General features: G+C 43.2%; 1 protein-coding gene across 3 annotated transcripts in view; it reads right to left on the bottom strand.

The window, feature by feature from the left end:
- The window catches only part of CA10 (carbonic anhydrase 10), a 474,119-nt gene that overhangs the window by 17,016 nt on the left and 440,153 nt on the right, over positions 1-16,950 (bottom strand). For all 3 annotated transcript variants that reach the window (XM_072779984.1, XM_072779983.1, XM_072779985.1), the window contains exons 6-7: positions 8,062-8,157; positions 3,563-3,635 (exon numbers count right to left, since the gene is read on the bottom strand). In XM_072779984.1, the coding sequence (XP_072636085.1) occupies positions 3,563-3,635; positions 8,062-8,157 (169 nt within the window). The remainder of the gene's footprint in view (positions 1-3,562; positions 3,636-8,061; positions 8,158-16,950) is intronic.

Below are 16,950 nucleotides of genomic sequence, written 5' to 3'. Positions count from 1 at the left end.
TGTAAAGCTATTTTTTTTTTTTTATTTATCTATGATAGTCTCACAGAGAGAGAGAGAGAGGCAGAGACACAGGCAGAGGGAGAAGCAGGCTCCATGCACCGGGAGCCCAACGTGGGATTCGATCCCGGGTCTCCAGGATCGCGCCCTGGGCCAAAGGCAGGCGCCAAACCGCTGCGCCACCCAGGGATCCCTGCATGTAAAGCTATTAGCACAGAGCCTGAGATGTGGAAAGTGCTCATTAGTGTTGTTTCTTTAATCCTGATGCTGAGCCCATTGTAGAGTGGGTACCATGTTGAAGCTATGCTGGGGTGTAATTCTGGGTAACAGTAGAAGAATGGGCTGGGAGAGTGGGTGGAGGTCAAGGTCAGGTATCCCTGGGTAATGTGGTTGGGTGGCAGTGGCGGCAGGGATTGGTTTCTTTCAATCTTACTTAGAAGTATGGAAGCAGGGTATCTGATAGATGCCCCTAAGCAGGTAGTGTTGTCTCCACTGGAACTCAGGCGCTAATGCTAGCATGTCTACAGAGCCTCTGGGGAGGCTTCCAAGCTTGTGTTTCCCACCCACTGGCGGCTTCCTAGTGAATGATTCCTGTTTCAGAACATCCCCTACTTGCCACCAGACCAATCTTCCACAGACTGGCTGCTTCAGGCAGTTTAGTGGATGGAAGAGTGCTGGCGCTCTCCTGCTGAGCAAATCAATCCCTTTCGGCCACAGTGTCCTGGGCATAGCTGTGTCGAGGCCATTCCCACAGGTAGGGCCTTCATTATCGCTGCGGCATGTGATAAAGGTACTAACGGGAACACCTCCATTATTGCCCAGAGTGTAAGAGCACAAATACCTGTGATTAGGAGGCCAAAAGCGGTTACCTCTCCCCATGTGGGGTCCCTTTATCTTGCTTTCATTCCCTTTCTTCTTCCTTGGCCAGGACAGATAGATTATGAGGGACAGAAGGGGAAGAGGTGCTCACACTCCCTTCCATTTGCATTCCTAAGGGCATTTCTTTAAATGAGTCTTCTGCCTCAACTCCTCAGAAGGTGTCAAGACCCTTCAAGATCTGAACCCAGACCACCTTTCCTGTCACCCCTTCTGCCCTTGTTACTGCTACTTGAAGGGGCCACTCCCACCTGCATTAATTCAGGCCCTACCCATGTTTACTGTGTATACTGTGGGCACTGCAATGAACTGCCGCCCAAGGCAGAGCTCCTCCCTCTGAACTCTTCCCAGTCCCTGGGATGCTCTCCTTGCTTAGGATGCTCCTCTTTGTGCTTGAAATGTCCTCCCTGCTTCCCTCTCTTTTCCCCTCCGCCCTGCCTGCCTTCCTATCCTCTCTCCCTTTCTTCCCTGCCTCCTCCTCCCCTCACGCCTCTCTTTTGCCAGCAAATAGGTACTCATCTATTCAGTCCTTATTTAAATGGCACCTGCTCTTTGCAACCTTGCCATGCATTCTAAGCAGATTTTCTGGATTCCAAAGAACTCTCTTTAGACTTTCCACATTGTGCTCGTTACATAAATCTCTATAATGTACTACGATAGGCCTGTCTCCCCACTCAGAAAGTGAGGACCTTGGGAAGAGAAAATGTGTTCGACTGATCTATTTCATGGCACCTAGGAGCCACTCAATAAATATTTGTGGAGTGAGCAAGCGAACAGCTGAATGAAGGTCTTGGGTTTTCACGCAGCTGCCCACTTTAGCCATTGCCAGAGGGCGTCCTTCTCTTCCCACTGAGCTGATGGGGCAGCAGTCAGCAGGGATGCTTCATTCAAAATAGATGAAGCTGAAATTTCTCTCAGCCACAAAATGGCCATCCACAGTTGGTCCCAATGAGTCCTGTTAGGCTGGCTCTCTAGCCCCTTGTTTGCCCCAGAATGGGTACCCATCCCTGAGGAAGGCCATCTTTCCACAGCCTGGACCCCCATCGGGCCTTTCATGTTCCACAGCAGCCACATCGCTTAATATTAATCAGCCCCCTGTTGGGGGTGGGGAGGGGATGAAAGTCCCACTGATAATCGGCTCTGCAGCTGGCAATCTGTTAGATTGTGTGGTGGGGCTTAATGTGCAGGTTCATGGCTTTTCATGGTCTCTAACCTGCAAATTCAAGATGAGTTGAAAACATTTTATTTAATTTTCATGCTTTTTTAATCAAAAAAGTTAAAAGGCTAATAATATTTTATGGACAATTATAAAATGTGCAGTTTGCACACGAGACAGAAATGCCTTCCTTAGATGAGCAACCTAAGTGTGCACTTAGAGAGGACTCCACTGGGGCTTTAATGAGGAAGGATAGAATGGTTTTAGAGACAACCCCATCCTTTAGGAGATGTCCATCTAGTGCGCTGGTTCTCCATGTTCATTCACCACCCCGCTGCTCTGCACCCCAACCTTTCCATACAGAAGTGACTTTGTAGTGGGCACCTTGTGGGCAGGGCTGGTGGTATGCCATTTATGTTCTGGGGGCCCTGCCTGGTGTCTTCCATGGGCAGGTGTACAGAAAATGTCTTCCAAATGAATGGATACATGAACAAGGGAAGGGTTCTCCACACTCTTCCTCCAGCAGTCCCAGGGGACACCTGAAACACATTCACTCTTTCTTTTCCCGATCACCACAGGCAGCAGAAGCAGCAGATACAGCTGAGCTCCTCATTTGGCAGAAGGACACTCCGCGGGGATGTGGGTGTAAGAATACTGACGTACCACTTTTTACTGGGATGAAGTCATTATTTACCTATTGTTTAATTCAAAATCCCAGACCCAGAATGACCCTGGAAGTTGGAAGTTCAATTTATTCACTTAACAGATGAAGAAACAGAGTTAACATTGATGAAGCTTTTTGCTCAAGGACAAAGTTGGGACTTGAATCCCACTTTCCTGCTTCCTCCTAATTAGTTTAAAAATTTTTTTTTTTCTGTACTACTTTCATCTCTTGGCGTGAGCTCTTAACTTTTCCCAACTTCTGGGATTGCTTTGGGAGAAGTAACACCTTTTTCCTTATTCTCCTTTCAACTTTGCACTTTTCTCCCTTATCTGCTTACGGATTCTGGACATAAAACACTCTGGAAACCCCAGGAAATGGACAGAGTCCTCTAGAACAGTGGATCACATATAGCAATGGAGAAAAGTGCCTAAGCCTGAAAAGAGACCCAGTGACACAGAGAGGGAGATCTGGTCCAGCTCTGGAAACGTTAAGGTTGGATCCAAACTACCTGGTGAGTGCTTTCTCAATCACGTAATTGGCAAAGCCCCAAATGTGGCCAGCTGACATGGTGGAGCTTGTCAGCTCATCAAGTCCCCCAGCTCATTACAAATCCATGGGATAACGATGACCATCATCATAATAATCATTATCGCCTTAGACAGGCGTGGATGACAAAGGCACCCCGGGGATGTCCTTTTGAAATGAGCCGCTTCTTAGCCAACTCTGACTCTCCAGAGTGACTTTCTAGAGAATTAAAGGATCATGAAGCTGAAAGAGGCCCTCGGAGATCATCAGTTCTGGCTTTCTGCCTTCAGACAGGACTAACCTTTATAGAATAGTTGCTGTACAGGAAATCGAACCAAACTTACTTTTATATGTTATTCTTGTGATAGTATCTCTGTTGAGCATTCGATTAAGAAATGGGTTTGATGAATCAGAAACCTAGGAGAGAAAAGAAAATATTAACGACTGGGCAGTTCTATTCCAGAATAAACACTGCCTCCATACGTTCATTTATTCATTCAAAGCCATTGAGTGCCTGCCATGTGCCAAATACCATGGTGGCTGGAAATTCAGCATTAAATACATACACTCTACTCTCAGACATCCAATCTAGAGGAAGAAGGCAGGTGAGTAAATGAATGGTTATAGTGCAGTGTGAAGATTGCTATGATAGAGTCACAGGCGTAATGATATTACGGGAAGACTACCCACTTGGGGAATCTGGGGAGCTAAAGAGTGAGCTGGGTCTTGAAGGATCAATGGAAGTTACAAGGTGCTTTGCTGGTAGAGTATGTAAAGGAGGAAGGGTAAGAAAATAATTATATACAGATGATCTGTGCATACGGACATGAGAGAGTGAGAACTAGTTATACTCAGGCATGTATTTCCATGCAGTTGTTGCTGAGGGTATGGGGAAATGATGGAGGGCAAAGCTAGAGAGGTAGGCAGGAGCTAGCTCCTATCAGGCTTTAAATGTCATGGGAGGGTATTTAAGCTTTATTCTGTAGGAATGGGGAAGCATCAAAGAGTTTTAAGTAAGGAGTGACATTTTAGGAAGAGGGCAGTTAGACAGTGAGAGAGAAAGAACAGTCAGAATAGAAGTATCAAAAGATGAAAAAAAATCTCTAAGAAATAATATGGAACTTTATATCACTGCTTATTATCACATGAATCAAATATATCATAAGCCATGCAATTCAGTCAACCAATCATCCATTCAATCATCCATCCATCCATCCATCCATCCATCCATCCATCCATCCTCCTGTGCAGCTATCCATGTGCCTATACATCCAATAAATATTTACCAAGTGTCTGTTATGGGTTAAATATTGTACTGGGTGTCTAGGAATCAGTTCCTATTTCACGCCCATGCCCTCAGGTTTCTAAATTCCTTCTTTGGGAGAACAAGGCAAGCTTCAAGGGGCTCAAGCCAGGGGATCACCATTTGGAGACTGTGATGTACTCCCACATAACTGTGTACCCTGTTTTCTTAACAGCCTCCCTTCTGCTCAGTCTTTTCCAAGGCACAGGGGTTCATCTCAGTCATTTCTCTCCTACCTGCCTCAGCTCTGCTCTGTAATTTACGCTTCAGCTGCTAATCCGATGCTGTGACACATCAGCATTTTAAATCTGATTTATTCTGAGGGTTGGAAAAATTGCAGCAGATGATTATTATTATTAGATAAGCAACAGGTAATTTTTAGTTTGGAGAAAGCACAGACTGTTTATTTTCCTTCCATCTGTCTCTCCTTTCCCACACAGTTTCCTGGATGTGTTATGGTGAGACACACACTGAGGGGGGAAGCTTGGTGAGTGACAGTGCTCAATGGGGTTTATCAGAGCCACTCCTAAAGGGAGAAACATCCCAAAGCAAACACGGCTGCTCCCCAGAAGCTTTAGTGCCAAATTTAGCTTCTCCTTTGACATCCTCTTGGGCCATTTAAAACATGGCTTGATGCCGCCTTTTTGTGCCAATTCACATGAAAGGAGAGATGAAAATATATTGTCATGGAAGGTAAGGAATCCACCATGCCCCTTAATTGGGTGCCTTGGGTGACCCAGTGAGCCTGTACAGCACTAATGTTGGGACTGGACCCTTTTGAGCTGATTAAAAATAACTGAAAAATTTCTAGAGTGTGCACAGATGATTTGTGGGCTCCAGTGTGTTGGTGGTGTGGGAGGGAGGATAAAGTATGTACTTGGTATAAGTGAGCTTCAGTGGGAAGTTAATGGTGTGTGATTGAGCAGTAATTACAGCCAAATCTCAGTTCCCTGTGGTCATGAGAAGGATGGAGGATTAGGAGGGGACAGAGATAAATAAAATCCACAGATAAACAATTCTCTGATTTTAGCCAACAACTCCAACCTTCTATGGCTCAGTTTTTGACTAGGGTGCCATCTCTAGGGATCAGCTGACCTAGATGAGGGGCCTCTTATTTTCTGTGCCTGCCTACTGGGCAGTGATCTGGGAAGAGGGGGCAGATAGTTCAGAAGGGAGGAGGACTGCCAGAGGTTGTGTGCCCTTGGAGCCAAGGGCTCATTTCTAGGCACGTGCCTAGTACAGGACCAGCCTGTGTCCCACACTCAGTGCTTAGGATGACTGAGTGACAAGTCTTGGCTGTGGAACATCTGGGAGTTGATTATGTTGGGCAAATATAGAAATGCTGTGGCTTATTTTGAGATCCAGTGAGAAAGCATCAGGTTTGCTCAGGGGCCACACTGGCCTGAGATGCAGGAGGAGCTAGTCCCCATCCTTTCACTGACTACATCCCCCTGAGGCACGCATGCAACTGGGACTTGCGTCAGTAATCTTGGTGCAGAGTGAGCTCCTGTGATACATGCCCATCATCTGCTACGGAGGAGGCTGACCTGGCACATCAATCACCTTGTCAGCTCTAACATGCCTGAGCTTCCAGAATGACATCCACTGACTCAAGGGCTTTGAGCAAAGTGAGACACAGCTGGGGCCAAGGCTGAGGCACCCATCAAAGGCCAGGCGGTACTGGGCAGCCCAGGTTGGCTGACATGGAACCCTGGTGATGGGAAGGCCATGGGAGGTGAGCTCCTGGACATGCAGGAGGCAATAGTGGGACATATCTGCAGGCTTCCCAGCAATGAGCATGGCCCGGGGCGAATGTACCAGTTGTATCAACATCATAACTGAGGCTGGTCCAGGGATATAGGATTTGCCCTGCACTTGCAAGTGGCAGAAGGGTATGGGGCAGATGTTCGTAAATGTCAGGTTTTCTCTTCTTCATCTCAATTGCTTTCTCCACGTTCTTCTGGGGAGGCATATAGTGTGAATAAGGTCATTAGTATTAAAGTCAAGCCAGACCTGAGCTCTTTTCCTGGATGGGCTGCTAAGAGCTACATGTGCTTGGGTGGAATGCTGAAGATTCTGAGTCACTTTCCTCATCTGCGAGGTAAGGGTACTAGCGCCTGCCTCAGAGGTTTATTATTAGGGTTAAGTAATAAAATATATGTAAAGTACATATCTCAGTGCCCGGAATTCAGGAATCTGCTGTTCATTATAACAGGGCCTGTGATGATGCCAAGAGATGTAGAGCAGGGACCAGCAGGATTTATGCCAGGACCAATTTCCTTTGGGGTGTCACATCAGGTATTCAGAAGGTGTGACAGTTCCAAAATATGCTTTCCTGGCCAAAAGCCCCTTCCTATCTTTGCTAATGACAAGTTAGAGGAGTTTGGTGGCCAACATGTCACAAATGCCTCTGCCCAATGTACAGCTCTGCCCAGGCTACAGAAAGGCCCAATGGGACCTCTGTGAGGGAGGAACTCTGGAGGTGGCATGGACTCTGGACAGGGATGGCCAGGCAGGGCAAAGTGCCTTTTTGCAAAGGGTTATGCTTTTGGGGAGGGAAAGGGGGTAGTCCCTGGGGTGCCCCCATGCCCATTCTCCTGAGCAGTGATGATGTCACCACAAGAACTCTGCTAAAAGCCCCCGGTGGCAAATGCTGGATATCTACTGATCACATTCACTAGATTCTAAGTTCTTATTGGGGCACCTCCTCTCATGGTCTGGCCAAAACTTCCCAAGGAGCTAGCACAGTGGCTGCCAACTTTTGAAACTGTCACACATTCCTTTTGTTTTCTCTCTCTCTCTTTTTTTCCCCCATTGGAAAGACATTTCTTCTTTTTTCGTTTTCTTTAAATTTGCATACTCATTTCTCTCCATATTTGTCAAAATGTTAAAGGTGACTATTATTGTTATTTTGACAAATTAGGATTTTCTTGGTTGGAGATCTGTTGTTGTTGTTGACTGCTGGGGAGATGTGGAGCCTCCTAAGAATGTCATAAAGTCTGCCTGGGTGATCTTTGCTTAATTTCTACCTGGGGTGCTTATGAGGGAAAGGGAGAGGAAGGTGGGAGGTGACATTCAAAGCAACTTCAGGGAAGCTGGAGGTAGCTGTTCAGGGCAGTGCTTGGAGAGGAGGGATAGCTCACATTTCCCTTCTATCTCTGTTTCCAAGGGACAACTGATTGAAAGGAGTTTAATCTGGGTGGGAGGCAGTCCACGAGGCACCCCTCCCCTTCTATTGCATTCTTTTGCATGATGTGGGACCTGAAGCCTGTTCCTGGTTCCAGCACCTCTCTTCTCTCTAGAACAAAGGCTGCTGAATCCTCAGGCCCTGAAGCTTTGAAATGGAATCATCATTTCTACATCTTCATGAAAGGGACCTCATTTGTCATAAATCTCATGGATATGAAAGTCACCAACCTGCAGGTCTTCTTGGGCTGGGACATCATCCCCTTTTATTTCTGAGATCCAACGGAACCTAAGCCAGTATTCTGACTGGGCTGGGAACAGCAAGAAAATAATGGAAGAATGCAAGACACTTACTTTTATAAATATAGAAACTACCACCAATCCATTAGGGCTCTTTGCAGCTTCTGTGACATTTGTATACAACTCATGATTATAGTGGATGAGCTGCACCTGGCAGGAGGGAAAAAACAAGAGTGAGAAACAGTACCCTGGCATGAAGAGGTGTGAGGCACAGCATATCCACTCTACAGACGGGTTAACTATAAGGTATGTTGTGGAACAATTGTAAAGGCAATCTTGTAATCGAAAGGGATTCAGGGAGGTTTGCGTGTCTGTATGTATGTGTGTGTGTGTGTGTGTGGAGGGTGGATAAAATGCATACACCCACAGTGTATGCATATACAAAAGTACCCATACATATTTGCAAATGTTTTCTGCTAACAATCATGCCTTTAATAAGCTCAGTGCCCATCTGGCTCTGGCTCCATCCCAGGACATTTCCCCTAAAGTGTGTGTAAAGTGAATTTCTCTTATTAAGAGTGGAACTGCCCTGTAGGGGCGGACGTGCTCTCCTGGCTGCGTCAACAGCTGCTGCTGGCACTGAGCGAATCTTCCTCCCGGCCCTGGGTGAGCAGGGAATGGTTAGGTTCTGAGTCAGCCCAGGAATTCTGAGAGGACCGTGGCCAGTCTGTGAGATTCAGCATTTCTGATAAAGAGAGAGTGATGGCTCAGGCTTCTGATGCCCCCAGCCTGCCAAGATCATCTGATTGTGCAGGACTCAACTTCCTCCTTGAGCAGCAAAGATTAGCATTCTGCTTGTTGAGCCTTTGTGCATAGTTAGTGTGGGAGTCTTGGATCTGGGCTCCACTAAACTAGGTTTTCCCTCTTTCACCTAATTTTTAAAAAATGCCTGTTTAAGAAATTGTGAAACACAGCATTCATACGTGCTCAAACTAGTGCCCCACCAATATTTAGCCACATGAATAATTTACTCCATCTCACTGAGACTTGATTGCTTCCTCTGAAAAACAGGTGTGATCGTCTCTCCTTAGAATTCATTGCAGGCTGTGGTTTTAAAATAGTTTTTTTTTTTTTAAACAGTATGGAAGTATAAGTTTTGTAACAAACTAAAAAAAAAGTGATATTTCCTCCCCCCAAGCCTGTGTAATCCCAGCCCAGGCAATACGACTATTAACAGTTAGCATATATCCTTCCAGATATTTTTTTGTGTTTATAGATCACACACATATATGTGGAGGGTTTAAGAAATAATAAAGGATTTAGGATCTATAAATTCCTAGGATCTAGGATCCTAGAAATTATCTAGGATAGATAACTTCCTAGAAACATACAACCTACCGACACTGAATCAAGAAGAAATAAAAACCTTAACATATGAATACATATAAAGAGATTGAAGTAGTAATCAACTCCTGTACCTTCAACAAAGAAAAGCCCTGGACCAGATGGCTTGTGGGGTGAATTCTACCAATCATTCAAAGAATTCATAGGGATCCTTCTGAAACTCTTCCAAAAAAGGGAAGAAGAGAGAATACTTCCAAACTTATGAGGCCAGCATCATCCTGATACCAAACAAAGCCCGATGCTTTACGAAAAGAGAACTACAGGACAATATCCCTAATGAGCATAGATGCAAAAAACTTCAGTGGAACACTTGCAAGCTGAATTCAACAGCACATTGAAAGGATTATACATTGGGACGCCTGGGTGGCTCAGTGGTTGAGTGTCTGTCTACCTTTGGCTCAGGCCGTGATTCCTGAGTCCTGGGATCAAGTTCCGCATTAGGCTGTCTGTATGAAGCCTGCTTCTCCTCTTTCTTCCCATGTCTCTGGCTCTCTCTGTGTGTCTCTCATGAATGAATAAAATATATATATATTTTTTTTAAAAAAAGATTATACGTCATGACCAAGTAGGATTGATTCCTGGGATGCAAGGATGGTTTAATGTATGTAAATCAACCAGGGTGGTACACTGCATTACCAGAATGAAAGATAAAAACCACATGCCCATCTCAATAGATTCAGAAAAAGCATCTGAAAAATTCACCATCCTTCATGATGAAAACTCTCAACAAAACAGATATAGAAGGAACTTAACCTCAATGCAATAAAGGCCATACCTGAAAAGCCCATAGTTTACATAATAATCCATGGGGAAAGACTGAAAATTTTTCCTTTTAGACAGGAATACCCACTCTTGCCACTTCTAGTGCTAAGTCCTGGGTAGAGCAATTAGATAAGAAAAAGAAATAAAAGGCATCCAAAACAGAAAGGAGGAAGGAAAATGGTCTCTGCAGATGAAACAGTTATGTATGTAGAATACACTGAAGATTTGCCCACAACAAAAAACTGTTGCCACTAATAAATGAGTTCAGTGAAGTTGCCCGATACACATTCAGTATACAAAAATTCATGTCATTTCTATAGACTAACAATGAACTATCTGAAAAGGAAATTAATAAAGCCAATCCCATTTACAATAGCAACAAAAATAATAAAGTACAACTGACCTTAAACAACATGGGTTTGAACTGAGCTGGTCCACTTACATGCATTTTTTTTGGATAAATACAGTAAAATATTGTAAATATATTTTCTCTTATGATTTTCTTAATTGAATTTTCTTTTCTCTAGCTTACTTTATTGTAAGAATACAGTAATGTACAAAATATGTGTTAATCGGCTCTATGTTATCAGTAAGCCTTTCAATCAACAATAAGCTATCAGTAATTAAGTTTTCATGAAATCAAAAGGTCTACAGGGATTTCTGACTGCATGGGGGGTTGGGACCCCTAACCCTCCCATTGTTCAAATGGGTCAGCTGTACTTAGGAATAAGCTTAATCAAAGAAGTGAAAGATTTGTACAATGAAAACTAGAAAATAGTGATGTAGGAAATTAAAGAAGACATAGATAAGTGGAAAGACATCTCGTGTTTATGGGTTGGAAAAATTAATATTGTTAAAATGTTCATATTATTATTCTGTTCAATCTCTATCAAAATTCCAATAGTATTCTTTACAGAAATAGAAAAAAAATCCTAAATTAATATGGAACTGCAAAAGACTCCGAATAGTCAAAGCAATCTTGAATAAGAACAAAGCTTTCTGATTCCACAATATACTTCAAAGCTATAGTAATAAAAAAAGCATGATCTGATATAAAAACATACACATAGACCAGTGGAACAGAGTAGAGGGCTCAGAGATAAATCCACATACTTAGAGTCAACTAATCTTTGACAAGGATGCCAAGAATATGCAATGGGCAGAAGATAGTCTCTTTAATAAAGGTTGTGGGGGAAAACTGGATATCCCCTGAAGAAGAATGAAACTGAACTGTTATCTCATATCATATAAAAAATTAACTTAAGCTAGATTAAAGATTTATATATCAGACCCCCCCCAAAAAAATAGAAAACTAGTAGAAAAAAAAATAGGGAAAAAGCTTCTTGACATTCATTGGTCTTGGCAATGATTTTTTGGTCATGACACCAAAAAGTACTGGCCCAAAAGCAAAAGTAGACAAGTGGACTGTATCCAATTAAGAAGCTTCTGCACAGCAAAGGAAATAATCAAAACAGTGAGCAGGCAACCTACAGAGTAGGAGAAAATATCTGCAAACCAAGTATCCGATAAGACGTTGATATGCATATTATACAACTCAATAGCAAAAAGACCAAATAACCTGGTTAAACATGGGCAAAGGACTTGAATTGACATTTCTCAAAATGAGATATATACATGGCCAATAGGTACATGGAATGGTGCTCAACATCACAGCCATTAGGAAAATGCAAATCAAAACCACAATGAAATATTACCACACACTTATTAGAATGGCTATTATCGAAAAGATAAGAGATTACAAGTGTTGGCGAGGATGTGGAGAAAAGGGAACCCTTGTACATTGTTGGTAAGAAGGTACACTGGCATATCACTATTGTGGAAAACAATATGAGGTTCCTCAAAAAATTAAAAACAGAATTGCCATATGATCCAGTGATCCCACTTCTTGGTATGTATCCAAAGCAAATGAAATCTGGATCTCAAAGAGACATCTGCAGTCCCATGTTCACTACAGCATTATTCACAACAGCCAAGATATGGAAATAACCTGTTTTTATTGATGAATGAATGGATAAAGAAAATCTGTAAAGAAAAATAAGATGGAATATTATTTATCCATAAAAATGAAGGAAATCCTGCTATTTACGACAACATGGATGAATCAGGAGAACATCATGCTAAGTGAAATAAGCCAGACCCAGAAAGACAGGTACCATATGATTTCACTTATGTATAGAATCTCAAATAGTTAAGCTCATAGAAATAGAATAGCTTGGCGATTTTCAGGGGCTGGGGGAAACAGTAATGAGATGTTGGTCAAAGTTTCAGTTATGCGAGATACAGGAGTTCAAGGGTTCTGAGTACAGCCTGGTGATGATAGTTAGCAATATTGTATACTTGAAATTTGCTAAGAATATAGATCTTAAATGAAATCTTTACACACACACACAATAGTAACTATGTAGAGTTGATGGATATGTTATTTAGTTTGGTAATCTTTTCTCCATATATTAATATATCAAAACATCAAATTGTATCCTTTAACAATACAATTTTTATATGTAAAAGAAATCTCAAAGTTATTAAAAATAAAAAATGAAAAACCCAATAACAATGGAATCATTTCCAATTATGATTTTGAACTTGATGATTTTTAAATTTAAAAATAGTTTGTGGCTATCTTTATAAGTCAGTGTGTATAGAGCTACCCAAGTTTTTATAATATCTATAGAATTTTCTATTGCTTGAATGCTCCATGACACATTTAACCATCCTCTCGCTGGCTTTCAGGTTGTTTCCATTTTTTCTTCTGTCTTGTAAACAATGTCACAGCAAGCTCAGCACATATCTTTCTGTAGCGGTGTGAACATTTTCCACAGGCTTATTTGAAAATCTAATAAGATAGTGCATGTAAAAGTGATTTGTGACTCTGAAAAAGTCTAAGTGTACATTATTACCAATATCGTGTATTGCATTAAAAAAAGGAGGTGAGGTTCCAGAAGTTGAGACAGACCATGATAAAAAAAAAAAAAAAGGCTTTTCTTTGATCTTTGGAAAAACCACCTCTAACAGCGGTCTGCAACCTTCACTGTGCATTGAAATCACTGGGATGCTTTTAATACCTACCTGTGCCTGCTCCCCCAATTCTGATTTAATTGATTTGGAGTGGGAACAGGGAACTGAGATTTGTTAAATGCTCTCCAGCTAGCGGGCAGCTGGAGTGGAGAACCAGTGCAACAGAATCAATGATCATCCATATCCCATCAATGCCCAATCAGGTGGATGGAACCTTGGATCTGAGAATACCCTGAACATCTTGAGTCATTAGAGCTTTTCATGGAGAGAGCATGGTTTTGCTGCTCTTGAAATATCCTATTTGCTTATTGCTTTTTCACTTCTTGTGCATTTTGCCAATGGTGGCAGATGGTCCTACAGCAGCTATTCTGCAATCAGAAAGGCAACCATGGGCAGGGGCTGGCAAATATGCTTTGCCTGTGCAGAGTTTGTCAGGAAGGGTTTTCAGCCCTATGCTTATCATTTGCTTCCCTCTCATCTCCCTCACTGCCCCCACCTCCAGGCAGGATTTTGTGCAGGTGGAGAAGCGTTGCCATGTGGAAGAACCAGGAGCTGTGGGGGACCTACCATACCTCCCTTCAGTGTTGAATAAGCTTCTTAATGAGAATCAAAACACATCCTGCCATCTGCTAAAATCTTCCCACCAGGTGACCTACAAAACCACCTGGGGATGTGCCAGTGCTTTAAGGCATGCCTTGAAATTTTAGCATATTCTGAGAATCAGGCATTGGAGAGTTGGGAATTGGAAGGTGGTCCAGTGGAATGGTTCTTCTCTCCAACTCACATGACTGAAAAATGCAGGAAGAAGTCCCTTGAGCCATTGGGTGACCTGCAGGGTGGCATTCTGCAGGGGTCAGGGACTGTGAGAAAGGGGCTGGCAAGTATAAGGGTGGGGCTGTGCTCTGCTCTAAGCTTAAATTGACACATTTAGAATTTTGATCTGATGTCTTGCCTCCTCATTGTTCCAAGGTAACTTGGCTAGGATTGATACCATGAGTTTCGGTTTCTATTAGGAGCTACTGGTGGCCTGCTTCTTACATTAGGTTGAACCATATGAAATTGACTCATGGTGATTTTATAGAGTCAATATAATCTTAAAATGTCTTCCCTCTCCCAAGGCACATAAATTAGATGTTAAAAAGACCCATAGTGCTTTTCTACTCAATGCACTGTGCTTGTTAGAAATGTAGAATCTTGAGCCCTCCCCTAGATCTCCTGAATGAAAATCTGTATTAAAAAAAACCCTAGTGATTTGAATGCATGTCAAACTTTGAAAAGTACTGTTTTAATGCAATGAAATGCCGGGACACCTGCACCCCAATGTTTCTAGCAGCAATGGCCACAATAGCCAAACTGTGGAAGGAGCGTCGGTGTCCATCGAAAGATGAATAGATAAAGAAGATGTGGTCTATGTATACAATGGAATATTACTCAGCCATTAGAAATGACAAATACCCACCATTTGCTTCAACGTGGATGGAACTGGAGGGTATTATGCTGAGTGAAGTGAGTCAATCGGAGAAGGACAAACATTATATGTTTGGTCTCATCTTCTGTAGGATATCTTTCATGAATCACTGACCTTGAACATCAAAGGTAGCTCCTCTTTGCTCCTATTGTCCAGGGGGCAGTTTCAAAATATTTTACTGCTGGGATGGCATGAGTACTGAGTGTTCAGAACAGATGTAAACTGTAGACAACTGGTACAATCACATGGGTGCTGAGCGTCATTGTTGACATTAGTCACCATCATCATTTGTTGACAATGATCACCAACACTTGCTGGCACTTTTGTGCCAGACAAAATGCAGCAGTATCATCACCTCATTTAACCCTCACAAAAGTCCACAAGTTGTGCCATTCTGTCCATCTGAGTCATGGGGACACTGGGCCTCCAAGGGATGCTTTGCTCAAGGGAGTAGAAAGAGTTGGGATTGCACTATGCCTGCAGAGTTTACACTCTACTCACACTCACGCACCATGTTATTTAGAAATTATTCCTCTCTCTACCTTTGAATAAATATCTCAAGGGCAGGTATATCATTTATCATATGATATCCCCTATGCCTGTTACAAGACTTGCTTGGAGGAGATATTGGCAATGTTTGCTGAATGAGTCCTAATTCTGCATCCTGGAACTTATTTTTCCTGGAAGGGGCCTCAGAGGAAACCCAGGCCAGCCACTTCTTTTTTATTTTTAAGATTTTATTTATTTATTCATGAGAGACATACAGAGAGAGGCAGAGACACAGGCAGAGGGAGAAGAAGGCTCCCTGTGAGCCCGATGCGGACTCAATCCCAGGACCTCAGGATCATGACCTCAGCCAAAGGCAGACGCTCAACCACTGAGCCACCCAGGTGCCAGGTGCCCCTCAGCCACTTCTTTTAAAAATGAAGAGATTGAAACCAGAGAGGAGCTTGCCCAAGATCCTATAGTCAATCATACAATCATTCATTCAACAAGCGTTTATCGACCAACTATTAGATGAGGGAGAGTAGTGCAAGTTGAAGTCCAATAGGGAGGTGGGGCCAGAGCACGAATAGTCTGGCAGGCCAAGCTAAGAGGTCTGGATTTTATTTTAAGGGTGATGGAGAATTGTGTTTATGACTATACTCCTAAGACTACAGGCAAAGCTTCTGTGCTCCATCGTGGAAGTGAGGAGCCTGACAGACATCGGTCTTGGATGGCAACTATCAGCTTCCAAGCTGATAGAGAAGTCCCCATCTTTACCAAACAAGCAGAACTCCTGAAAGCAAGCTTGCAAGTCAATAGCAAGCTATCCTTGTCATTGGTTAGGCTGAGAGCAGCCCGTGCTGTGTAAAGGTCTCAAACGGAATTCACACTTTGCAGCAACAAGGTGATTCACGGGTGCATGCCAGGCTGCTGCTCGTTCACCCTTCACGCCTCAGCAGAGCGACCAGCTGTGTTCTCAGACCCTGATGTAGACACCTTAGTCTTTCCCAGCGTGATGCTCCATTAGCAGGAGCCCCTTAGTGAACTCAGGAAAGAGCTGCCTTGTAGTGGAAGAGTACTGACATGGCATTCAGAGCGATGACACCTCCACCTTAATTACCCCTGCTTAAACACCTCAGTGGCTTTTCATTGCTTCTGAGACAGAGATAAAGACCCAAATCTGAGCACAAGCCTTGCGCTTTGGCCTTGGTCACTAAAAGTGACCTTTTAGTTTCCTTGTACACTGTGCTCCCTCATTCCCTAGTGCCTGTGCATATACTGTTCCTTCTACCTAGGACGCCCTTCCCTCCCCACTGTGCCTGCCTTTTCTTTACAAACTCCTTTAGATCTGAGCTCAAGGGTCACCTCTCGAGAGATCCTCATAACCCACGCTCATAGCATCCTGTGCCTTTCCTCTTTGAAACACAGCACAGTTTTCTTTCAATTTATTGTGCAATTAGTTAATCACATGCCACTTTCACTATGGTGACTTAGAGCTTCATTCAGGCAAGGATGGGTCCTTGTGATGTCCCCATGCCCAGTACAGAACCTGGCACAGATGAGCCATGTAGAAACAATTGTTAAATGAATGAAGCTACGCAGGCTGGCAGTAATACAATAAAATGTGATGTCCTGAGGGACAAGGAGAGCAAGGTGCTTGGCTGAGCTGGTAAAGGAACAGCCTGGAATCCTAAAGAGAGTATCTCTAATGGAAACTCGCCCCTGGGCACCCTTGGGCAAGGCAGGCCTCTCATTTATAAACAGGGATAATAATATTAACTACTTCACAGAACTGTGGTGATGATTTCCTGAGACAAAATATATAAAGCATTTAGCCCAGGGCCTGG

The sequence above is a fragment of the Canis lupus genome, chromosome 16, assembly GCF_048164855.1.
Source record: "Canis lupus baileyi chromosome 16, mCanLup2.hap1, whole genome shotgun sequence".
NCBI lineage: Eukaryota > Metazoa > Chordata > Mammalia > Carnivora > Canidae > Canis > Canis lupus.
This window is presented reverse-complemented; position numbering and strand designations above follow the sequence as displayed.